This window comes from Anguilla rostrata, chromosome 10 (assembly GCF_018555375.3).
Source record: "Anguilla rostrata isolate EN2019 chromosome 10, ASM1855537v3, whole genome shotgun sequence".
NCBI classification, from domain to species: Eukaryota; Metazoa; Chordata; class Actinopteri; order Anguilliformes; family Anguillidae; genus Anguilla; species Anguilla rostrata.
Genome location: NC_057942.1, coordinates 44,721,489 through 44,746,908, shown reverse-complemented (window position 1 = coordinate 44,746,908; position 25,420 = coordinate 44,721,489). Strand labels below are relative to the sequence as shown.

At 41.5% G+C, this 25,420-nt stretch overlaps 2 protein-coding genes and 1 long non-coding RNA gene across 4 annotated transcripts; 1 reads left to right on the top strand and 2 right to left on the bottom strand.

The window, feature by feature from the left end:
* Positions 1-831: 831 nt before the first annotated feature.
* On the bottom strand, positions 832-7,540 carry LOC135233662 (alpha-synuclein-like). Of its 2 annotated transcripts, none has more exons than XM_064297448.1 (6): positions 7,200-7,540; positions 6,591-6,731; positions 6,094-6,123; positions 3,716-3,858; positions 1,548-1,634; positions 832-1,366 (listed from the first exon to the last, which is right to left on the bottom strand). In XM_064297448.1, exons 2-6 carry the CDS (start codon positions 6,709-6,711, stop codon positions 1,346-1,348), a joined length of 402 nt encoding a protein of 133 aa, XP_064153518.1. In that variant the 5' UTR covers positions 6,712-6,731; positions 7,200-7,540; the 3' UTR covers positions 832-1,345. The 2 variants fall into 2 exon arrangements, with proteins under 2 accessions (XP_064153518.1, XP_064153517.1); XM_064297447.1 differs by having other exon boundaries at positions 6,591-6,750; positions 7,200-7,539.
* Positions 7,541-8,965: 1,425 nt separating this feature from the next.
* LOC135233660 (multimerin-1-like) lies at positions 8,966-15,867 on the top strand. The gene is made up of 8 exons (XM_064297446.1): positions 8,966-9,525; positions 10,119-10,238; positions 10,540-10,646; positions 10,718-10,825; positions 11,091-11,264; positions 12,593-14,491; positions 14,971-15,114; positions 15,201-15,867. Exons 1-8 carry the CDS (start codon positions 9,101-9,103, stop codon positions 15,620-15,622), a joined length of 3,399 nt encoding a protein of 1,132 aa, XP_064153516.1. The 5' UTR covers positions 8,966-9,100; the 3' UTR covers positions 15,623-15,867.
* A 4,011-nt stretch (positions 15,868-19,878) lies between these two features.
* LOC135233661 (uncharacterized) lies at positions 19,879-24,818 on the bottom strand. The gene is made up of 3 exons (XR_010323910.1): positions 24,619-24,818; positions 20,965-21,043; positions 19,879-20,172 (listed from the first exon to the last, which is right to left on the bottom strand). It is a non-coding gene; the product is annotated as an uncharacterized LOC135233661 (long non-coding RNA).
* Positions 24,819-25,420: the final 602 nt, after the last annotated feature.

The following is a 25,420-nucleotide window of genomic DNA, read 5'->3' as shown; positions in this document are numbered from 1 at the left end:
AAGCTACACGCATTGCTGTGAGCAGATTGGTGCTCCTGCACCATGGTATTTATGGGAAAATAACGTATGGGGATGAATGAAAACACATTTCCACTGGCTGTCATTTAACAGATAATACAACAATAACTTCACCATGTATTTGTGATTACACTGAATAGCCATTTTGTGTCACACGCATTAGAAGATTTTAGCAACAATCGACACAATGCATAATAAGACACCTGTAAGCATTTTGTTCATTTGAAGTGTGTAATGGAATTGATTCTGTTTCTGAACGTTCAACCACCTTGCAATATTTTATGTTGTATTATACCAGGACACAAGAATGTTGTTTTGAAATAACAACAATCCTTCCCCATGGTGTGATATTTTCCTTAGGTAGTTCTACCAGGGTGTAAAGCATGAAAAAGGTATGTTTGCAAAATGATTATATGCAACCCACTGAATGAATCATTTGGTGAAAACAACTTTTCATTGGCTAGACCCTCTTCCTACTCCTAAACAGCATATGGTGACTTTACGGGGATAGAGCACCAGATAAATCGAGAGCAGGTAAGCCTGGTTTGATTTAATTACATACACCCTAAAATCTGTGAATTACATGTGCCCTTACATATGCAGTACCATTGTCAATATATATTATTATGTGGCTGTTTTAACCAATTAATATTTTATTCTCACTTTGGAAAAGTGTCCACTATCCATTTTGAAAGGCAAAGATACTTTGTCATTTCTTTTTTTTTTTTTACTGCAAAACCATTTGTTGAGATAAAAGTACTTCGTTATTAAACAAATTGTGTAGTATGTCTCCACAAAGAAATTGGAAAGACGTACAGACATTGGTTTTTATTGGATTGAAACACTATTTACAGGTTCACGGTCCAGTAGCTTAATTTAAACAGCACTTTTAAAACACCACTCAGTATTCAATTTTTGTACATGTAGAATATATAAATATATTTATATTTCATCACAGCTGAACATATGAACAAATAATCACACAAAAATACAATTTATTTTTGGGTCCTTAAATAGTGTGATACATATTCAATGAAGACACCATTTAGAGGTCATTTTCACTCAAAGCCACACGCCCATAGACACACACTGCCCAGCAGACCAGGTGCTCCGCCCAGTGGGAGGGACTCACAGGGTGGCATTACAGGGTGGTAGAACAGGGTGGCAGCAGGTCCAGAGTAGCCCACACAGATGGCAGACCCCGACACACACAGAAGCATAGATCAGAGGAACCAGTGCCAGGCACAGCAGGACTGGGCACATCAAACATTCCCGCCCCTGTCATTCCTGCCCCTGCCATTCCTTCTGGCTCGTCTGTTTGCTGCACTTAATTCTGATAACCTTGATCCTAAAAATGAAAATTAATTAATTACTTAACACATGCATCACACACAACAGGTGGTATTCCACTCTGCATGATTGCAGAAGTACAATCTGCTATTTGAATTAACATTTTATTCAGCATATGGAATGGTCCCCTTAGTTATTATACATAATTGCAGAGATCATTTGCAAAAAAAAGCACCTACCTCGCATGTGCTTTGATAGTTATTTTCAGGATCCATCTGTGCTTCTCCTGTGCTCTCTATCAGGACCTCCTGGGCCATATCTTCATTCTGCCCATAAACACAGATATTAGTTCATCTTCAGTGGTCTGGCTCCCAGTCCACTCCCATTCATTTAGGGACCTCGCCGAAATCACCGTTTTCAAAGCACAAACTATTATAACTATCGATAAAAAAGTACTAACGTGACAAAATGAGCAGCATTCAGTAGCCACGCCCAGTGTGCCAACGCACTACGCCATGGAATGTGCCCAACCGTCACATGACATTTATTCCAGAAAATAGAGCCCATAGTACTGGGTTAGTAATGCCTCCAGCTCGCTGAGAGATAGAGAGTCTCTGCTTTGGCTCTGCCACTCTGCCATGTTCAGCCTCTGATTGCCAATGCTAAATGATTCCCATAAAGATAGCAAATAAATAAATAAAAACCCTGCAGTGTAATATTTTCACAAAAGGATAAACCAGCTTTCATATGAGACCCTGGTGTCCCAGAGATCAAGGTTTATTTTCCTCACTTTGTTCTTGTTGTAGAAACAGTGATGTTAAACGGAAAAGGCCTCACTACTCTCCTTTGCCAAAAGTAAAACTCAGGAAGTCAGGACTGAGTCATGTTCACCAGCAGCTTTGTTATAATTTCCAGAGGAAACAGCTTTGACTGATTGACTGATATATGCCAGGTCACATTTCAGACCGATCAGCTTTCTTCACATCACTGCAAGTGACTGTTTTCCCATTTACATACTTCTTTATGGATACTAGGTTCAAGTGTTAATGGCTTTTTGGGTTGAACATACAGTGAGCTCCATGTTTGGTACAAATACATATTATTTCCTTGTTTAATAAAACAATTCACATGTGGTTAAAGCACACAGTCTCACATCTTATTAAAGGATGTTTTTGTATATTTTGGTTTCACTATGTAGAAATGATAGCACTTTCATACATACTCCCCCCATTTCAGGGCACCATCATGTTTTTTTTTTTGTTATCTTTAAAAAAAGGAGTATTTTGCTCTTCCAGTATGGAACGGGGCTGGAGATAATTAAACCCTAACCCAATTAAACGCTGCCAACGAGCCCCTGTACACCAACTCAACACCAGCCGTCTGTGTTCTATCAAATAATTCACTTGTTTTCAATCCATTAATGTAAATTATTGGTTAATTATTGTTTTAATTTTCTGCTGGCTGTTTAATATAGTCACTCATGATAAAGTCTTAAGTCCTAATGAGCAGAAGATTATGTTGAACAGTACCCATTTATGCAAATCAATCAAGTTCAATGGCTGTCAAACAACTGAAACTGAACTAAAAATAATAAACATGTCGAAATTGATTCAATATGGCCGTCTGCACATTCTGTATCCAGTACGTTAATTAGATGTTCGAAGTTTACTTTTTTCACACAAACACATTAACCACAACATGTATTTTAGCATTCCAGTTGAATTTGGTTTGGAGAGACAGCAGAAATTTAAAAAATTGGCGGGTGGAAACTGGCAACCTCCAAGGCGTGATCATGTGATGAGATGGGACTCAAAGTGACCAGCAGCACTAGAAACTACACTGCTGTTATCCTCACTCCCATCACCCCATTCTTTCCCATCTGTTCCCCAGTGCCTAGACACCAGAATAGCATCTCATTCCCAGAATGCATCAGTTAAACTGCTTCAACTAATAGCTGTGCTTGGGTCTGTAGTGTGCTAGACATCCATTTTAAAAGTGCTACAGACACATTTAAATGCAAAAGTACACTATTGCACGCTAACACTTCAGACCAATGAATTGTTTCCACCACTCCCACTAGCCCCCAACCCCCCACCATGCTGAAATCCTCAGTGTCTCTAAGCTGCATTCTCAGTTCCCTGATGGTTGGATACAAGTGGATGAGATGCGTAAGGACGATGTGCAGCTGCAGTCTCATCAGTGACATTCACTAATGTGACTAATAACAACACTTCTGCTGCTTTGAATAATTCACAGTATGATCGCCCACAAAGAAACATCCATCTGAAGCAGAGGATAGAAAGAAAACCATGCAATTCTCATTACAAGCAGACATACATCTACAATAACATAAATAACCACATTATCTACAACTCTTTATAACTACAAAGGAATGTTTTATACGTGCCTGCTTGTCTACGTCTTTCTTGACCAATCCAGTCGCAGCAGCAATATTTCCTGCTCCTTCCACTGTTTTGTGGGCAACGGCCGTTACCCCGGTGACCATGGCTCCGCCCACGTGTGACACCTGAGACACGGTCTTTTCTGCAACTGCACCGGAAAAACGGCCGTGAGGAAAGCAGCTCAGCTCAGCTTCCGTGTCTGAGTCGCGTCCTCAGACCGCACTGAGAGGCTGGGATTGAGGAGTTTGTCTCAATCACGTAAGATAGAATGTGAGCACAGAATGGGATTGTGTTGCTATTAGTCACATAATGTGTAACTTACATATAAAGGACTCAAAATGTTCTTCAGCCGTTGGTTGCAAGGCAGAAAGAGTTTCATTACAATGTGAATCATGTGCTTGCAGCTATTGCCAATAATTATTGCTGTACTTGTCCTTTAATCTTTTGACCAGTTTTAATGTATTAAATTGAATGGTTTATTGTTCATCATGAAATGCACCTGTCAGAAAAGAAATGAAACTGGTCGTTAGTGGTCCCATCACACTGTTCGTATGCGGTTCTAGTTTCCTAGTGTCTGCGGTTTTATTGACGTTTGCGGAGGTGCAGCACCATGGCTATTAACACTGAGGAGAAACCCTGTATATATGTATATATATATATATATATATATATATATATATATATATATATTTATATATGTATATACAGTGATGCCCTGCTTTACTGCCATTGACACTTTTTTGGTCCTCATTTTGAGAGACAACGGCAACAGACATTTTGTTAGCTTTCTTGTGTGTTTATTAATGATGCAATGACACACAGCTGGCCCAGAAACAGTTCAGCAGCAATTGTACAATTACTTGCAGTATCCTGAAGCTGGGAAGCTGTGTATAAAAAGGGCTGTAAATCCAACATGGGTCCCTGATCAATATGTTCTGTTTTCCCCCTCATCCCTGTCTTTAGCGGTCTCCTCAGGCTCATTTCTTTACCCAGTTAAGAATTAAGATGGCTTCTTTAGGCCTGTTCCTCCCCAGCCCAGGCCTTGATGCAGCCTGGAGCTCTAGATCTATCACCCAGTTCCTCTAAACTGCACTATACTGAACTGTGCAATTTGGTCTTCTATTATTCCTCTTAGTTATCACCTCAACTGTAGCCTGCTGAACTCATTCTATTTGCTGTGATTGATCCCTTGTAGCATTTCTGCTGGATTCCATTCCACTGCTACTTTACACCAGGCTGGCCAGTGGAGAATGGGCTGCCTCTCTATAGCCGGGGCTCTCTCAAGATTGCTTCTCATTAGTGAGTTTTTTCTTGCCATTGTTTCAGAGTTTTCTCCCCACTGGGAGTTTTTTTCATGTTCTTGCTATTTGGGGGTTCAGGCCTTTTTGCTCTGTTTGTTGCCTGGCTACTCTGTAAAGCATCTTTGTGACAGTTCACAGTAAAAAGCGCTATACAAATAAAATTGAATTGAATTGAACTGAATTCTCATACGGAACAGCGGCTTGACCTTCAAACGGCAGTGGCCATGAAAGCTTGAGAGCAGGGCAGATTTCTGTGTTCCAGTGTACTCCAGTGTGCATTATTTTATGCCAGTACATTTCTCTGAATCTGTGCACTGAATGAACTTACAGCTTTTTATTACAAAATGTTATTGACAAAGGATTCAAAGGTGAAGAGCACAAACTGAATTTCCTCTGGCTTTCTCAAGGCCAAATGTATATGCTATTCTTTAATGTTCCACAATAGTTACCAACCACTAAAGCAGCGGGGCACATTTCAGGGAGGTCCAGAGAAACTGTGTTTCGCCAGTGGCTCCCTGACCAGTTCCCAGTGGTTACCGCCCAGGTCCTTAATCATCATACAACACTGTCAATGCTATTTGTGCATTTTTGTGATGCTCATAAACGCATCATTAATGCTTTATAGAGGTAATGTCAATTGTAACCAGACACATCACAGATGGGTGTGATCTCAGATCTGTAGCACAGATGCAGCGATACAGAGAGATAAGCATCAGAGCACACACACACACACACACACACACATATATATAACTGCATGGGAAACTCGGGAGTGGCCAATGGAAGATGTGAACAAATTATAATGCATTTCAAAGGAGAACATAGAAAATGGAACAGTTTCTTTTCTTTTCTAGATAGCCAATAGCAGTTTTTTTACATGGATTTAGTAAGGGTGTGGATTTTTGCCATAATACACACAGTATGACATACCTCTAATATGTCTTCTTCAGGATTGACAAACTGACAGACAGACAGACAGACAGACACACACACACACACAGTTTTACAATATTCGCTAATATGTACTCTAGAAATCAAATGAAGACATGCACAGTACATATACAATATAGAGGTTTGTCTACCTGATGAAACACCATCCTTTGTTTTAGTACCTATGAAGAAAGAAAAAATACATACACATGGCTAGTATTTTAGTCTATTTCAAATGTCAACCAATTTTATTGGAAGATAAATAGAAGCATAACATGTTTCCAATCTACTTTAAGGAATGGTAACAACTGAATTGTAAACAACAATAAGACAGTTCACAGATTTACACATATGATGTTCCAGCACTCATTTACTCGTTTCCCTTTATTAAAAAGAAGGTGGGGGGGGGGGGGGGGGCATTGGAAAAGGTCGCACGCGCACATATTTCCTGACTATTTGAGCCCGTCCTTCAGCGGGCGTCTTCGATCAAAACATAAATCCAGGTCATTATGTGCTGTCTGCCGTGATCCAGTTTAATATTTCCGTATAGTATTTCAAACTATCCCTGCAGGTCGACCTACCTTATGAAAATTCCTATTCTTAATCTAACTCACATTTAGTCCCTCTAACGTTTTTTTTTTTAACCTACCCACAAAAATGACCCCTTCTTTTGTCTTCCCAGCCGCTTCACTCACTCCCTGCCTCGTCTTTTCTGCCGCCGCCACAACCCCATCCTTCGCTTTGGAGAATCCTTTAATCAGCGCGTCCATGGCATCCAAACTGAAAATCGCTGGGAAGATGTTCGCACACTGTGATCAATAAGCCCAAGACAGAGAAGAACGAATCATGACACCACCCACCCATTTTTCAGTTCCTGTATATCAAGGAATGTTACCTCACACAAATTACAATAATACGTTGAAATGTGTGCTTAGGATAAGTCTATTAACATGTCTTGGGAATGCAAACACCTGTTTGACGCACAATCAGTCTGTTCAATAGCTATATGAAGCACTTCCAGTACAATAATACTATAGATAACAATACATACTGTGATAAACTATTGCCAACTTACACTTTATTTTTTAAAAATTGCAATGTTTTACCCGTTGTGACAACCCATATCGATCGAATTGTTTAAAGCAAATGAGCTTCGTCGTTTCATCTGTAGGAAAAATCCCTAAATATTTTAGAAAGTAATGTGATATTCACGTAGCTACTTTAACACTCTTCAGAAGAAAAGGATGATATTTCAAACCTGTGGATCGTGTTGTCGACAGACACTTCGTGTCTTTCCTTCCACTGTTTTAATATATTTTATTCTCACGAGCAGATCGAATTGATGTCTTTAGATGGCAAAGAATCAAAAATCGTATGTAAGTAGACACGAATTGATGTCTTTAAATGGCAACGAATTTAAGAGAAATTTATCAGTGAACGCCTCCTCTCCTGGTTAGTGTCCGCGCGGATGAGTCTATCCGTGGTGCTGAAGCTGGAGAAGAAGCTCGAGACGGCGGATTATTCCGTGTATGCCGCGTGTCCATCAGCACTACCCTGACCTCCGCTCATGAACGCGCCTCGCCCACCTACTGGAACTCAGCGGCGCTTAGTACTCGTTACCTGCTTAACCTGAGCTACCGGATACATTCCAGATCGAGGGCGTAATTATTTAACTTGAGAAAGTCGCCCTTGGACAGCTATCTATAAATGAAGTAGCGGAACTTGTCACTTGTCGATGCACATGTTTGGATTCATAATTGACTGGATAATTTAAGTAAATCATAGAAAATAGATTTCCTTCTACCAACCAAAATTATTATTATTATTATTATTATTATTATTATTATTATTATTACTATTATTATTAGTCTTTGCCCTAAATACAGATCACTTATGAAACAGGTTCTGGGATTGGCCTGCATTTAGCTTCATCCCTCTGGCCCTTTATGACCGCACGCTTCCCAGTCCCTCCTGCTGAAAAGAAACCGAACAGCACGATGATGTCACCACCATGGCGGTGTCTGGGTGATGGTTTGTGCCAAACTAGCACATGGTTCTTTGCCACAGGGGCTGCCACCCTCCTGGCAAACTCCTGGCATGACTTAGGGCCATATTCTAGTGTGTTTACTCTGGTTCCCTTTGTCTAATATTATATTTTGTCTAAAGATCGGAAACCATTCAGTGTGACACATATGCAATAATAGAGGAAATCAGGAAGAGGACAAAATATTTTTCAGGGCACTGTAAATAGAAAATAATTCAGTTGGTTTAATGCTGGCATAATAAAGCATAATTGCAAATGTTATTTTTGCTTTCTAGTGCAGCGGAGCTTCACTAGTGTGTAAAAAAAAAGTTAGTTGAAGCAGAGAACATGTACTACATTACACAGAGAACATGTACTACATTACACAGAGAACATGTACTACATTACACAGAGAACATGTACTACATTACACAGAGAACATGTACTACATTACACAGATAATTTGTACTGCATTACTTAAATAGTCTGGTCGACTCAAACAATAGTATAGTTTATAAATAATTTTTACTACTAAAAATTCTAATAAAAATAGAAAAATGACTAATAATTTTTCAGTACTTTAGGTTTATATCTAGAAAAAGAAGAGAAAAACCTCCGGCCAATGTGCTTGAAATATTATAGGCATAGAGCCATGGCAGGTGCAAAGGGGTTTTAACTCTGTTTTTCAGGTTCACCCTGCCTGACAGCAGGAGGATATGTTTTCTTAGCCTTAGCACCACATTGGCTCAGGATGTGGCCAGGATGTTGATTGGCCATCATAACACCAGAAGGACAAAGTACGGCTGAGAGCAAAGAGCCAAGAGGAAGTCAAAAGAAACTGCATGTCCTTCCTTTACTGAGGTTTTCCAAAACACTGGAGCGCTGGACAGAAATCCCATGATTTCCAGCACCTAATACTGTGCCCTGAAAGGTCAGGAGTCATAAAGAAAGCCCACTGAAGCAGGAAACCACCCCATGTGTGTCAAATGACAGATTCCATTTCCTCAGAACAAAATTTGGAAACTATGGGCACATTTAAAGGACGTATTCCTCAGGTAATGAGCTTCTAAATGAAGGGACTGGTTTTGTCTGTTTGTAGTTGAGGTTACACAGTGAAGTTACGCGGGCCATCAGTCATGACATGGATGTGGCTAACGTATCTGTACTTTTTATACTTCAGCCACAAAAGTCTTGGGATGATTACATACAACAGAACAGCAGGACAGCTGGAAAATCACACCATTTCTCCAAATCTTACCGTTAACAACTCAGAAGAAAATAGTCAAGAGGCACAGCAAAGGAACCTGACAGCTTCGAGAGATGAACTTCAAACAACAAAATCAACAGCTTCAGTGGCAAGAATTCTATATGTAACAAACAATACAGCTGGTTTTTCAAAGAACAACCAGATTGCAGGGAGAAGAAACTCCTCCACTCCAGTGATACAAAGCCAAAGGATTCGGAGTGGATTTGGACTGAATGAGAAAGCACATAAACCACCAGGACTAACATTCAGCAGCAGAAGTGCCACCAAACCTAGTTTTGAGACTTCCAGGGGCAAGTGAGTGAAATTTGTTTTGGTTTGATACTGTAACTACATGATTGGGTGTGTGGGTGGAGGCAGGAATAGATATGTGTGATATTGCATCTTGAGAAGAGAGGGCAGTAGATGATGAGGTTTATAGAACAATGTGTAACAATGTTAGAAATCTGTAAAACACATTCATGAGCATACAATGAATGTTCATGCAGTTAATTAAGATTGCACTCCATATTCATATTGACAACTTGAAGCTATTATATAATTACAAAATTGGTGTAGAATTTTAATAGACATTTTCCAATTAATGTTTTTTAAGAATATGTAAACTTCAGATTTAGTTTTTCCATGTACTTCGTTGAGAGTAACCCACAATTTCAATTTCAAAATGCTTTAAAAAATTAATTTTTTTCAGAAATTTAAAACATTTTCAAAAACTACAGTTTTGATATATGAGTTAACATTTTAAAATACATCATGCACACAACATAAATGAAACATTCTGTGCTCATTTACTAAACATGAAAACTTTGACTGAAGATTTATGTATATTTATATATATCAGTCATTTCTTCATCACACATGAAAAAGCTCTACCTGTTTTCCCCTCACAGAAGCTGGTGTGCGTACGTGCACACTCGCCTCACGCCAACAGTAGTGATGGACTCAGCTTCCTCCTACGTGCCCATCGTCACCGATCCGTGCTACTGGAGCCGAGAAGGGTGTCAGAGAAGGTTGGGATCATCCAGAGTATCCACTGGGGCTGCATGTGTTCACACAGGACTCTGGAGTCAGATCCAGAGTATCCACTGGGGCTGCATGTGTTCACACAGGACTCTAGAGTCAGATCCAGAGTATCCACTGGGGCTGCATGTGTTCACACAGAACTCTAGAGTCAGATTCAGTCTAACCAAATAAATACCAAATAAAAAACAAATAGACTTTGTCTATACTGTTGAGCAACACATTTAAGTTTTTATTTTAGAGCCTAGAGTGGAATTAGGCTGAAGATTCTGTGTCTGGAATCACCCAAAGGTACCAGATGATGAGCAGTCCGACTTACAAAATTAAACACAAGATTATGACCTCGCTGGAGTGGCGGTGCTGTCCAGGATACGTGGGCCCCCAGTGCCAGCCGAAAGGTGAGGGTGCCACCGGTCTGTTCGTACCCTATTGGCTGATGCCTTGTACTAAATCAACGATGTGTTATTAGACTCCTCCCCTCAGATCCAGCAGCCAGCCCGCAGAGCTGAAGTCCATTCAGACAGCAGAACCTCAGAGGTACCAGCACCAGAGGGATCGGAACAGGCCACTGAGCCCGGTCAGTAAAGTCTCTGGAACATTAGGTGTGCAGCAGTCATGCACCATTAATTAAGGATTTAGAGTTCTGTCTCTGCAGGGGGTAACGCTGAATTATAACTGTTGTATAACTACAGAACCACATTTTAAGGCATTCATGCAGAGAGAGTATTAGCCAATGAGAGCACTGGGAGAATTTGCTGTACTAGTCTAGATGTAATACTTTGTACATAATCCTAGCATTTATGTTTTTATTTTCTATTTATATTCACAATTTCTTTTACAAGCCATAAAGCCAAAAATGGACAATGAAGTCATGAATCAGGCAAGCAAACTCACCTCTTTGTTGAACAAGGTGAATGACATAAGCACAGACATGGACAACATGAAGAAGGTGCTCTCCTCCTTAGAGGAGAAACTGAACGAGGAGAAGGGAGATGATCTTCCATCTATCCTGAGAGGTGAATCAATGTTTCATATTATTATACTAATAATGAGTCATTTTCAAAATACTTCATTGTACCTTTCAACGTTGTGTAGATCTTTTAAAAACAGTATGCTCAAGAAATTGTATTTTTTATCATTTTTCACATTTTCAAATTTATAAGAAAGTACTAAGACTAAAGGTGCTTAGTACCACCTGATCTTTCAACATAGAACAACTAGGGCTGTAAATTCAGCTTGCCTGCTTGTCAGAGGAGAGTAGTTTATATTTGGGGTCCAATTTGAACTCACTAGTCCGTCAGGCAAGTGAGACATCTTAAACAGTGATGGGTCTATACTGTAAAATGCAAAATGACTGAAGAGCATAATCAGTGATAATCAGTCTACCTTAAGAAAAATAGGCAAGGGTTGAGTTAAGGTAGTTTAATAATGCCTGCCTAATCCTATCATTAGACACAAAACAAGTTTCCATGGCAACATAAATCGGTAAACTACAGTTACAAAATACTGCCAGTTACAAATCCTGCTGCATCTAGCGATTAGCGAAACAACATCATAATGCATCGTTTTTTCCCAATTCTGCAATTTTGGTTCTTAAAATGTGATCCTGACTTTTATTCCACTTGTTGCATTTGCCATTTAGCAGAGGTAATGAAGTTTATTATGATAAATTATTTCCAGCAGATAAATAGCCAAACAGGAAGTGTATGTATAGGTATTACATCATGTTTCACAGTGTTGCAGGATCAGTTGATTCCTAAAAATTTCTAATGTCATCTTTACATTGTTTAAATTGTAAATTTAAAAAATTGTAAAAATAAAGTTGTTTAATTCCAGCAGTGAAAACTTTTTATATAACTTTTTGCATATGCTGCGACATGCGTATCCTGTGATCACTTTTAAACCTGTTGGGATGGTGTTGGACCAACACTTTCTCTCGAGATTGTTCTCTAAATGTAGTCTAGATCATGTGCACGTGCATTCGCTGTTCTATGAGCAGTATCGTTGATGAAAATAGAACAGGAATGTGTCATGCATTCTGTGAATGTGAAGTGATTGATAGAGGGCAGGCACAGGGCTAGTAACATTTGACCCAGACTGGTGGAAATGTTTGGCTACTTACAAGGTGGCTCCTGCCAAGATTCCTTGAGAGCCACCCCTGAGAACAAAGGGTTGTGAATGTGAATTGAAAATCAATATCTTAATATATTCTACAAGGGAGGTATTTCAAACTTGTGAACCTGTAAGACAATATTAGTACACGTGTTTACTTCCCAATCTTTACTAGATTAGGAAGTGAATCGAAGTTCTGCACAATAAATGTTTTTATGCTTTTTTATTACAGCTCTGAAGACCAAAGCAATCCAAGAATTTTTCAGAGACATTGTCCAAAAAGAAATCAAACCATTTCAGAGTATGATACAAGAAAGCATTTCTAACATTATCAAAAACCAGTTGAGCGTATCAGAGGACATTGAGGCCACAAAAGTCAGTCTGAAGCAGTTCAATAAGACAGTGATCACTTTGGCAGCATCTCAAAGCCCAATGAAGGCAAGTAACACACACATGGGGAATGATATCCAAAATCTGAAGGATCAAGTATCTTCTTTACAAGAAGATATTTCTGTCATTCAGACCAATATAACAACTGAACTGAAAGATGAATATAGTTTCCAGAAGGATAACGTTGCCCTTGAAGGAGAGCCTGTTTATGGATCCGCCATCCCTGACCGCAAAGGAAATGAGAACTCTACCCTCTCAGAGCAGGTGTCTCTCCTGGGTGATGCAGTCAGGAAGCAAGCCCTGCTCACTCTGCAGCTGCAGCAGGACCTGCATGAGCAGGGGCTGGCTGTATGGAACCTCTCTAACGCCGCTGGTCTGCAGAGTCGCCCGGTGGGAGAAACGTCTGATACTCTGGTTGAGCGGTGCAAGCAGGACCTCCGGCAGCAGATGCAGGAGATCAAGGACAGCATCAGGACGGTGAACCAGACGCTGTGTGATAAAGTCAATCCCATGGACGACATGATGAACGCCATCGAGGAGAAGATCAGCCATGTATCCTATGACCTGGAGGAGCTCAGGCCAATTAAAGACAATAATGGCTTTGCTGGTGTATTTAATGAGGAGAAACAAACAGCTGAGCTTTCTGCTATGAAGGGCCAGCTTGAAAGTCTTGCTACTACCATCAACATTCTGAATATAAGCATTACTGGCCTTGAGAAGGCTCAGGAGGAACTGAGCAACCAGACGAAGGCAAAAGAAGATGAGGTGGATAAGAAGTTGAGAGGATGTCAGGATGGGATTGAGGATGCCCTCAATGACACTATGACCATCATCAACAAAGCAATAGACGCTGTTAAAGACAACCACTACATTTTGGAAAATAACCTTGATAACACAAACCGACAGCTCAATGAGATATATGATGATGTCACTAAAAAAATAAATAATTCCAATCTCATACCTTACATTGACTTTCTGAATTCTACTGTCCTTATCCTGCAACAAAAAATGGAGAGATTTGATGATTTAAGTTTGTTTGACAGACTTTCAGACTCTATGAATCAGACTAATGAAATGAACAAGCCTGAAAATCTCACCCACCTTTCCCAGCAGCTGACAGAAGCACTTTCCAAACTTGAAGACCACCAGACAACCATTGAACATTTGCAGGGGTCACACGCAAATTATTCCAGCAATTTTAGAGAGCATAGAATGCACCTCCAACGCATGGAGTCCAGAATAAATTCTCTGAACTACAATTCCACCCCTACAATTAAACCAAAGAAGAAGTTACCAGCTGAAATGGGGCTAGCCTGGAAATACAAGTATCTAAACAATAGAGTAGAAGACCTCGCCATTATAATGTTCAACCTGACTACAGAAGTTTTATGGTTGAAAGAAAGCGACCAGAATGTGAGGAACTTGTACCAAAATGTGTCAATATTACTGGATCGACAAGCTCACATTCCTCAGATTTTTGAAGAACACATTAACTTCACCCACCTCCAAAAGGGACTGAATGAACTCTTAAAACAGGAAGGCCAGGATTTGTGTGAATCAGTGCCGATGAATCCCACAGCATACTTAAACTGTGTTCTGGCCAGCATGTTCAAAGACATCTCTGTGCTTCAAAGGCATGCCGAGGATCTGGACGAAAGACTTGAGGCCACAGCCACACTGAATGCCTCCTCAGCCGTATCTGGGAGGAGTCAGAGGAACACTGATAATATTGTTAACCAAGGTATGCAATGATATTATCTATGCCAAGGTATGTGCTCCATTTAGAAAAATGTACTTAATCTTGACCAATTTATTTCCTATCTCTACTAATCATAGTGCACAATTATTTCAAAAGTAAATTAAGTATGGTGACTAGAAAACTAACTTTATCAATAAATTGACAAACGGACAAAGCTCAGAGTTATTTTCCTGAATCAGTACTATATACAGTAGATGATCTTTAAGTCATACGGATGGTCTTTTCTAGTGACTTTGCCCATTATGTTTGCATAAACACAGACCAAAAGACCAGTGAATCTACAGAGAAAAAGACTGGAGATTGTTGCTTCATTCAATCACTTGTGTTTTTTCCCCTTTTCATAATTTCTTTTGTGTGTGTGTGTGTGTGTGGGAGAGAGAGGTACTGTGTGTACCTCATTGCAGCGGTTAATATGAGCTGTAGTTAAAGCTCTAATTGCATTTCCTCTCTTCTCCACCCAGTGGAATCTCAGGGCTGTGCTCATTACCCCTGCCAGAATGGCGGCACCTGCATCGATGCACAGCACGGCTACGTGTGTGCCTGTCGCTCTCCGTTTGGAGGCACTAACTGCACCGTAAAGCTGTCTGACAGCGCTGCTTCCCCCGGTAAGATATCTGCCTCATTCACCCCCTGAAGCTCAGCCACTCACACGCAGACACACAGATTCTCTCTTACATTTCTTCCATTTCAGATTTTTCCAAAGGCTCCTACCGGTATGCTCCCATGGTTACCTTTTTCGTGGCACACACTTATACCATGAGTGCTCCTGGGCCAATTCGCTTCAACAACCTGTATGTGAACTACGGGGTGTCTTATGCTCCGGGGACTGGAAAGTTCTCCATACCCTACCTGGGAGTTTACGTGTTCAAGTACACCATTGAGTACACCAGCTCCGCTGTCTCTGGGTACCTGGTGGTAGATGATGTCGACAAGCTAGCCTTCCGGTCTCAAGACTCCAGGGGCCAGGACAGTGGCAGCAGGGTCATCACGGGAGATGCTGTACTGGAGCTTAATTTTGGACAGCAGGTTTGGTTAAGACTGGACACCGGATCCATTCCTGCCAGATACCCCCCCGTCACAACGTTTGGAGGCTACCTTCTCTATCGCACCTAGTGCTGCCCTCATTCTAACCACACACTACTTTAGATCCAGAAATATGTTTCAGTTATTTAAGTTTTGAAACAGTTGCTTTTTAATTTTTTTGTATTGAATGTTGTGTGTAATGCACAGAATCAATATAGGACACATTACTCTAATGTGCAGTGCACACTTTAGTGGCATAAAAATTGGTAAGTTGAATTTTAAGATGTTTCTGCAAGTTAAATGGGAATGCTAATAAACATAGCCACAAAAAGAAATGAGGTTACTGGAATACTTCACCAGGGGGCGCTATAATACTTATTTTATAATATTTTAACCTAGTATGCGGGACAGACACATCTCTGTATATGGTAGCATACAAACTTCTTATGTTTTGTTCATTAAATAAAATAAAATGATTCCCATGTGCTGGGTTGCCTGGAGCCCAGCTACAGGAGCGGCAGTCAGCAAGCTCTGCCAGGGTGAACGGCAGGAAGCAAGCTCTGCCAGGGTGAACGGCAGTAAGCAAGCTCTGCCAGGGTGAACGGCAGTAAGCAAGCTCTGCCAGGGTGAACGGCAGTAAGCAAGCTGTGCCAGGGAGAACGGCAGTAAGCAAGCTGTGCCAGGGTGAATGGCAGTAAGCAAGCTCTGCCAGGGTGAACGGCAGTAAGCAAGCTGTGCCAGGGAATCCCGCTGGAATGCACACACAAGTCAGCCCGCACAAGTCTGCACAGATTATTTTCAGGTTGTCATGGCGACAAGGGGCCATCTGTGGGAAGGCCCTTGCCTGATGATGTCATAGGCGGGACTGTTATGGCACAAACGCTACAAAGGTAAGCTCACACATTCCGTGGGCGCTAGGCTGGGTGTGTGCGTAACCTAGGGAATACTACACTGTATGCCTGGAAAAACACAAATGCAAGTGTGGATGTGATTATAAGGAGATTCCTTGGCTTTGAACCAGTTTCCAGCTTCTGAGCTTCAAACAAGCTCTCAAAAATGTTATGAATGGACTCTGGTTAGTTTACCTTTCAAATGCTAGCTGCTTAAGACCTGACTTGTAAAAGGGATCTGTACGCTCAGTATGACAGAGAGGCCATTATTTAAAAAATTGCATAAATAATATAAACGAAAGAAATTCCTGCAATGCCAGAGAGAAAGCCAAAGTTGACAGTAAAGTGCTTTATCAACAAATTAATTCTGTTTAGCTGTTATTAAATCAAATATCCAGTTAACTTATCTGATGGCCAGCATCATTTGAAATTAACGAGCAGTCTGCTTAAAATCCAGACATGAAGCTGTTGTTTTCACTAATAACAATGCTGTGTAATAATTTTCTGGGTTTGGCTATACTGTATCTGGACATTGGAGTGAACAGATGGACTGAGTTGACATGCAGTTCATGGAAATACCAGCAATCTGGCACAACTGTTTCCATGCTGCAGCAAGGTTCTGAGAGAATAGGGAATGGTTCGCATTAAGACAGATGAACAAGCCACAGTTGATCCATAGTTTGAGGCAAAAAGCCAAACCAAGTCATTACCCACATATTACTTTTGGCACAAATGCAGGCCACATTTTTTTATCGGTGTGGTTTCTAAAGACGTGTTTACCAAACGAGAGGCTCCACTCAAATTAAGCGGTTTCAGGCTTTTGCAGACACATTTGTACCATGGCCAGTTTATATTATATGCAGCTTATGATCACATTTCCATGGCAGATTTTATTCACAGAGAAACGGCTGTGTGGACAAATAGCACGTCTTGCAATCAATTATGCCGGCCGTGAAGTGCAGAGACCTCCTCCTCCTCCTCCTCTTCCTCAGAACTGAAAATCTGTTCGAACCCGAGATGTGCTGTGATGGGCTGCTGAGGCCTACATGCTGGACTGATGATAATTACATGTTTTTATTCACTCTTCTTTTTTTTTGGGGGGGGGGGGGGGATTTCAGGACCACCATATTTGTTTTTCATGTTGTTCCCTAATTTGGAAATGCCCGCTCATTCTCACGCTGCTCCGCTCTTCACAACCTCCATTGCCAGTTTTGGAAAGATCAGCTCTTGTAGGTGTCCAACTGGCTAGGCAGCTGGTATTCTGAATCAATGGTTTTAAGTGGTCTATTGAACCCTGCCTTCTCCACTGTGGGGACCATGTCTCCTGCTATGTGATAGGCCACTGTGCCTGTTATCCATTTCATTTTTTGTGTGGTACTTACAGGGTTAAATAGTAGTAGTAAGCCTGTATTATATGCACATGTTTCACTGAGCGGTCAAGTATGTTTCTGAAAGTATAGCAAGTGAACTGAATCAACTGATTAGACCTGGAGTTGGCTGTGGACTGCAGTAAGTGTTATAGCTGTTTTCATTCATTAGAGGGAGTGAGTACAGGGGCCTCCATACAATAAAACTATTTTAGGCAGGAATATAACGTCAAACAGTGCCTATTAAACTCTCAGGTGGATTTGAGAAATACATACTGAAAGCACAAAATAAATCCCTCAAAGGCTTGATGCCAAAAGCAGTTAATTTAACTTAAAATGCCCACATTGTGGTGCTTAAGTGATATTTGGGTTAGAAATTTTGCAGAAGTTGACAAATTCATCAGAGTAGTCAGATTTTTAAGCATTGTCCAAGCAGCCAAGCAGAAAGCTGCCCTGTATTGTACTTCTAAGGAGTGTGAAAGAGTAGGGTTCAGTCTAACATCCATAAAACTGTAAAACCCCGATGGGCAGCTGGTATTCTGCTGTGCTGTGCCATGTACTGTGCCTCCGTTTCTACTTCGGATCTGGGGACCTGGACATCATGCTGAACACTGTTGTCCTGGTTAAGATTAAGAGCTATTGCACAGCAAGAGATTAGGGGCACCCTAACCCTAACCCTAACCCTACACTGGTCTGAGCACCTAGAGATCAGTGCACTTGAGATGTATAATAAGGTCAAATAGCTAAAACATGAGTACCAAAAAGACAAAGCGCAGTCCAGTTAATAAATACCCTGTGCATAATACCCAGAGCACCCTGCTGCAGAGAAGCCTGCGTCACTCTGCGTAACTGCGCCTTTCTCTGCGCAGAGCTGGGACCCTGTGCTCAGGGTGTTTACATGCAGCTGCCTGCTCTTTCACAGCTGTCCAGCGCCAGTGATGTAATCCACACTGACATCGCTCCTCTGGCCTCCTGATGACATCACGCACTGATGTAAGTCTGACAGGTTTGGCTTGAGCACAGGAAACAGCTGAGCCCCATTATAACAGAGATCTGTGAAATCCTGGCGCTGCATTGCTTGCCATATTTTGGATGCCTCTGAACACCATGGGCCCTATTTTGGTAGCAACCTTAACACACACTGACCAGGGCTTTTGTGGAGTTTCTTATTTAGCTCTGCAGAAATTGAACATTTTGTTTCATTTGTCTGGTTTGGTAGTTGCGCGGACTGCAATATCACGGTCTTGGTCTGCAATATTGCAATCTTGGTCTGAAATATTGCGGTCTTGGATTCACCAAGGTGCTGGAAACATTCTTTAGAGATTTTAGTCCACTCGATGCCATCAGTTCCAAACATTCATGCTGCAAACTTCCCCTTCCACCTCATCCCAAAGGCGCTCTATGGGACTGAGATCTGGGTCCAGGTCAGTGGCATGCTTGTGGAACCAGCTTGAGATGCATGCTTTGTGACATGGTGTATTATCCTATTGCCTACTGTACTGTTTTACTGAAGAACAGAAATTATATAAGTCAGGCGTTTTGTAACGAAAGTGATACTGAACATGAATGCTTTTCTCTGTACCAATACCACCCCCCCCCCCCATTTATCCTCCGGTTACTTCCATCAGAACCAGATCCATCCACACCCTTCCCCTCCAGAGCACATCTGCTTTCCAGCTGGCCCTGTGTACGTTCAAAGGTGGGATCACTTTGAGAGAGTAGTCAAGCTGAATTACTGAGCCAGTCAGTATCCAGAGTCAGAGTGAATTTTCCTATTCTTTACCTGAACAACACGTGGTTCTCCAGTCATAACCTCTTATACAAGCTGAAAACAAAATCCTGACATCTAATTTTTTTTTTTTAAGTTTTTTTTTTCAAAAATCATTTATTGCTTGACCAAACCCCAATTACAAATAATAAGAGTTATAATGTAAAAATGTAGCCCCATGTGCTTTTGGATTTCCCTGAAAAACCTGATGAGAATAAGTAGAGATTACCGTACAGTATTATTACCAATGCAGATGGAATTTATTGCTAAACAATCTCTATGGCATTCAGATGAAATACACTGTTGATTTTCTCTCCAATGATGTGTTTTTTGGAATGCATCAGCAGTCCAGTGAAATTAATGTGCTGTTTCTCATAGACATATAATGTAAACTATAGTGAATACACTTTGCTCCAGTTCTGATTAAATATGCCATGGTGATGATGGCGGCAGGGTGGATTGCAAACTTGCCTGGAAACAAGGGTTCTGCTCTGATTCCTCTGAGTGTCTTCAGTAAATATTCAGCTGTATAAACTGATTGTACAGAGAATGTATTGTGTTCTGTGTGGATCAGAACACCTGGGGTTTCTTTGCTTCCACAAGCTGCTTTCTTTCCTGGATGCAGACAGAAGTATTCAGAGTGAATAAGCCTGTAAATTGATGCTTCTGTACAGGAACTGCCACAGACATTTTGCCATTGAATTTATAAGCAGTGGTGTCTTCTATAAGCCACGCACATTAAACCATTCTGCTGTTTCAATGGACCTTGGACGAGTAGTACATCGTGTTCCTTATTCACTGGGGTGGGTACAGCTTTTCACCGTAGGAAACTCATTGCCCTGCAGGTCATCTGAATGTGTGCTAGTATGCTCGCTATGCTAGTATGCCAGATCTGTCTACACTTAAGCACCATCTCCGATCAGCCCCAAAGTAAGACATTATAGAAATATACTTCAGCAACAACACATTGAAGAATGGTTGATGAATGTCCAATTTCTCTGATGACAGAATCGCGCTGTATGTGAGCCAGTTTCATGCAACAGGCTGCATTCCCTGCCCTGGATCGCTCACTATGAGAAAATTCTTCTCTGGCCAATCACATTCCGAGAGCCCAAAGCTCAAATATGAGAAAATTGCTTTCATATGGTGTGTGGAAAAATTATAACAAGCTGTGTTTCAACTTCTTTATGTTCACTATAGATCAGGAGGCTGAGAAATGGGCAAGTTAAATTATATGTAACATGCTCTTGATGCTGATATTAATACAGCAATACCAACAAGCTTTTGTCTGAAGGTGAGAGCAAAGAATCCTTGGGCATAAGAAATGAGTGTCTACAGTAAGCTGGTGGTATGACAGCGTAGTGACTGCCACTGAAATGGGGTTTCCCAGAGTGAAAGTGAAGGTACCTTTATCAGATTTCTGCCCCGGTGTCCCCTGGTTCTGCCTCACAGATGGAAGTAGCTGCCACTGATCACTTTATTAATCCTGAAAAAAAGAATCACATCCTGTTCATGTTGATTAGCATAAGGGAAGCCTCTTAATAGGCATGCCCACTTCAGGGTCCTGTGCGAATATCAGCCAACCATTCGCAAACAAATCTACACTAGTAAAACCACTCTTAAAATGAACTAAAACTGAACTGAAATCAAAACAGAAAACTACATAAAAATAAAAACTTAATTGTACACATTTGGTAAATGAGGCCCACTGTCTAACACTTGTGACAACGTTGTAAAGCAGCACACATTTTCTACACCAGGGGGCATCTTGTTAGCTGACGACTAAACCTTCTTGTGTTCTTGCACAGTTTCCACAAATTGCTACAGTCTCCCATTGTACTCATTTTATTACTCTCAGATTCAAGGGCAAATTGCCTGCAGAAGTAGCCTTCAGAATCACACTCAGTATACAACGCAGACTCCATGCATCAGTACCTTTTTACATGTGACTAAAAATGCATTGACCTACCCCAGGTGAATGATATTCACTTGCTCATTTATTTACTGTTGTCTGCCATACTCTCAAATCTTATTAGGTTTTGTATGTACATGCTAAATAAGCTAGGATCTGCTGCACGCTGTGCCATCTTTGAGCAGTTCCAGGAAGCAGGTGGAAGGTGGAGGGAACTGCATCCACAGGTCAGCAATCTCTCTATCACAGCAGGTATCAGAATGAAACTGCTATGCAATGCTGATCCCTCCCAAGATAAACTTCAGTTGTGAGGCCATTGTCAGTAATTACAACAAAAACCTTTTGGCTTTTTATGGATGTGCTGTATCTGAGTCAAACATGTAATTTAATTATTTTTGTACATCTGTCATATACAAATGCTGTACGAATGTAAAACCTCATTAAATATTAGCTGTATAACCGCAATGATTCATTGGTGAATTAATTAAGTGGGCCAGTTGCTATATGGGCAGTAACATTACCCTCAGCATTTGAGGTACCCTCAGTACATGAAATGATGAGAAATCACAAAATATTTTGAATATAATACTCCTATGGCATCTTTGTGTCAATACAGCAGTCAGTCACCACCTTGACTGCACTGACACATCCTTTTAATAACAGAGAATCTGCACTTTAACCACATGTGAATTGTTTGATTACACACACAAACACACACACACACATATATATATATATATATACATATATAATAAAAATAGAATCTTCATTGACAGAACGACAAACCATTTAAAGTATATTTTACAGAGGTGGTGGGTTGTGGTAATGTATAGTAATATATATGTAATGTAAAATCTTTTCTTGCCCATTTCATTACCGTGAAATGTAAGGACTTCAGTAGAAATGAGGAACAACACAGAATATGTGATATGTGATTAAAAATATCCACCTTCACATAACCAATTCTTTTCACATTTTAGAACTCAAAATAGCTCTCATTCCTCTTTTTGGTGGTGTGGTAAGGATACAGTTTGTTTAGCTTTAAGAGAAAAAAACAGAAATGTTCTGAGCTCATGACCAGGGATGAAGGTCTGCTGCGTGTGAGAGACGTGCTGTCATACACCATGTGAGCACTGTGCTTCTAGAGCTTTCTAATCCTCACGGGCTTGCTGACATCATGCAGCTTCTTGCCTGCTGATGTGCTGTACTCTCTCTACCCCACCCCCCCCCCCCCCCCCCCCACCCCCAAATGACCACCAGCAATCTCAGCCTGCGCTGTGTGATTCGCTCCTGACGTACAAGCTGTTGATTAGCATCGCCGGTCCTGTCTGGGGCTTTGTTGAGGGCGTTGCACTGGGAGAGAACGGTGACGCCGTCCCCCTACCCCTCTGACTGGGCTGTACCATGTGACCAGGAAGCACGGCTCCTGTCCGTTTCCCCTCCTGACTGAAGGGAAACATTGTAGCAAAGGGGGACGGCTTTCCGCGATTACGCTATGAGTTAAAAATAACTGGCATATTTAAGGCTGCTGAGGAATCCCACAGCAGGCAGAAGCAAAGCAGCTGGCGATTCAGCATGATCTCAGTCTGCTACAGAGCCTTAGCATGAGCAGCATGAGCAGCATGAGCTCACACTGTAACAGAGCCTTAGCATGAGCAGCATGAGCAGCATGAGCTCACACTGTAACAGAGCCTTAGCATGAGCAGCATGAGCAGCATGAGCTCACACTGTAACAGAGCCTTAGCATGAGCAGCATGAGCAGCATGAGCAGCATGAGCAGCATGAGCAGCATGAGCTCACTGCACTACAGAGCCTTAGCATGAGTAGCATGAGCTCACTGCACTACAGAGCCTTAGCATGAGCAGCGTGAGCAGCATGAGCAGCATGAGCTCACTCTGCTACAGAGCCTTAGCGTGAGCAGCATGAGCAGCGTGAGCAGCATGAGCAGCATGAGCTCACACTGTAACAGAGCCTTAGCATGAGCAGCATGAGCAGCATGAGCAGCATGAGCAGCATGAGCTCACTGCGCTACAGAGCCTTAGCATGAGTGCAGAGCTCATGCAACAGAGCTTAGCATGAGCAGCATGGAGCAGCCTTGAGCAGCATGAGCTCATGTACAGAGCCTTAGCATGGGTAGCATGAGCTCACTGCACTACAGAGCCTTAGCATGAGCAGCGTGAGCAGCATGAGCAGCATGAGCTCACTCTGCTACAGAGCCTTAGCGTGAGCAGCATGAGCAGCGTGAGCTCACTGCACTACAGAGCCTCAGCATGAGCAGCATGAGCAGCATGAGCTCACTGCACTACAGAGCCTTAGCATGAGCAGCGTGAGCAGCATGAGCAGCATGAGCTCACTCTGCTACAGAGCCTTAGCGTGAGCAGCATGAGCAGCGTGAGCAGCATGAGCAGCATGAGCTCACTCTGCTACAGAGCCTTAGCGTGAGCAGCATGAGCAGCATGAGCAGCGTGAGCAGCATGAGCAGCATAACGGCAGTACTGGAGTCCTGCAGCTCTGGCCTGGACCAGCAGTCGTAAACATTGCAAAAAGTGTGTCTCCAGCTCATACCAGATGGAGTGCTCTTGCTTCTTCTCACAGTCATTATCTATAAGAAGCATGTATGGTTCCTTTTAAAGCTGTGGGGTTGTTTTTATTTCTAAACATATCTATACAATCAACACAAATTTAAAAAGGACTTTGATAAGAAATTCCTATTTTTCAAACAAATCTGCGACTGTTTGTGCCAGTTGATATTCAAAAATATTTAGAATTGAAATTAATATTTAGCAAACCTAATGCACTGTGTTATCAGTTTTGTTGTTATTCTAATTCATACAAAAATGTATGTGTGTCATTCCTTTTGCAACCGTATGAAATTTCCGCTGTGCTATTCTATTGCAGCTTCTGCTGTGCTATTCTATTGCTTAAGGTGGTCTCTGTGCTCATGTCCAAACATTTTGTTTGGCTCTCAGCACCATGTATAACCCTTTCTCTTTCACTGTTTTTTGTTGGTCTTGCATCACACTATGCAATCCGTACTGTGGTTCGTTAGGCGTGTCCACATCCTGTAATGTTACATCTGCTATTTTTTTTGTGTAACTACAAAACACATGTTCTGAACACTAGGACAGACCAGCAGGTATGGACAGTACCTCTCACTGTGCAGTATTGCCCCATGATTCAGGTGAAGCCTGTCTGCTTTGCTGAACACTGTGTAGACTCCTGTCTCCTGTAAGCTTTTCTGCAGTCATGTCACCTGCTGAGGAAAACAGGCATTTAACTGGCGTGTTAATGCTTCTCACCTGCTTACTGCTGATTGGACATGGCTTTGGCTTTCACCTTAGCCATGTCATCACCAGTTTACTCATTCTGTTTAGCTTTCACATGAGCACCGTTAAAGAGGAACCAAATCAGAGTTTGGGCTTTCAGCTTGTTTAGAGACGGCATTGTCCAGAGGAACTCAGGTCTGGGTTTTCAGTGTGTAGTTGGGATTGAGACATGAACTCACATTTTTAAATTAATCAAACTACCTTTGGGTTAAATGAATTTTGGTATGAAAACCTTCTCCTAAGAAAAGTACCACTGCCTAATTTACTGGAAATTGAGTCTGAAGGTTAATAACATTTGTGATTATTTAATGGATTGGACTGTTGCATTTGGTTGTGTCCATTTGTCAATATTTTTTTTACAATCCTCCCATTCAGCAGTTTTGAAAAACCAGCTGTGATTGCAGAGTGACCGCTCAATCACCCACAACTATGCTACAATGCATTCGTTGTGATGAGCTCTCCCTGTTTTACACACACAGAGCACACAGCACTACAGGAAAGCTAGCGTGACCGAAGGAGAGGTTTATGGAGTAAAACACAAGAGTAGAAAGTCCCTGTCATCAGAAACTCCACAGGTTTGCTTTAACATTGCCGTTGTTATACCTTATCTGACCTGCTCAACTAA

What these genes read in the sequence shown, in the direction of transcription:
- LOC135233660 (XM_064297446.1), top strand. Translation starts at nt 9,101, where the DNA reads ATGACATGGATGTGGCTAACGTATCTGTACTTTTTATACTTCAGCCAC. An exon ending in CCCCCAGTGCCAGCCGAAAG is followed by an intron (nt 10,647 to 10,717) that starts GTGAGGGTGCCA and finishes ATGTGTTATTAG; the next exon opens with ACTCCTCCCCTCAGATCCAG. An exon ending in TGATAATATTGTTAACCAAG is followed by an intron (nt 14,492 to 14,970) that starts GTATGCAATGAT and finishes TTCTCCACCCAG; the next exon opens with TGGAATCTCAGGGCTGTGCT.
- LOC135233662 (XM_064297448.1), bottom strand. Translation starts at nt 6,711, where the DNA reads ATGGACGCGCTGATTAAAGGATTCTCCAAAGCGAAGGATGGGGTTGTG. An exon ending in AGAAGGGGTCATTTTTGTGG is followed by an intron (nt 6,124 to 6,590) that starts GTAGGTTAAAAA and finishes CTTTCTTCATAG; the next exon opens with GTACTAAAACAAAGGATGGT. An exon ending in AAAGGATGGTGTTTCATCAG is followed by an intron (nt 3,859 to 6,093) that starts GTAGACAAACCT and finishes TTTCCGGTGCAG; the next exon opens with TTGCAGAAAAGACCGTGTCT.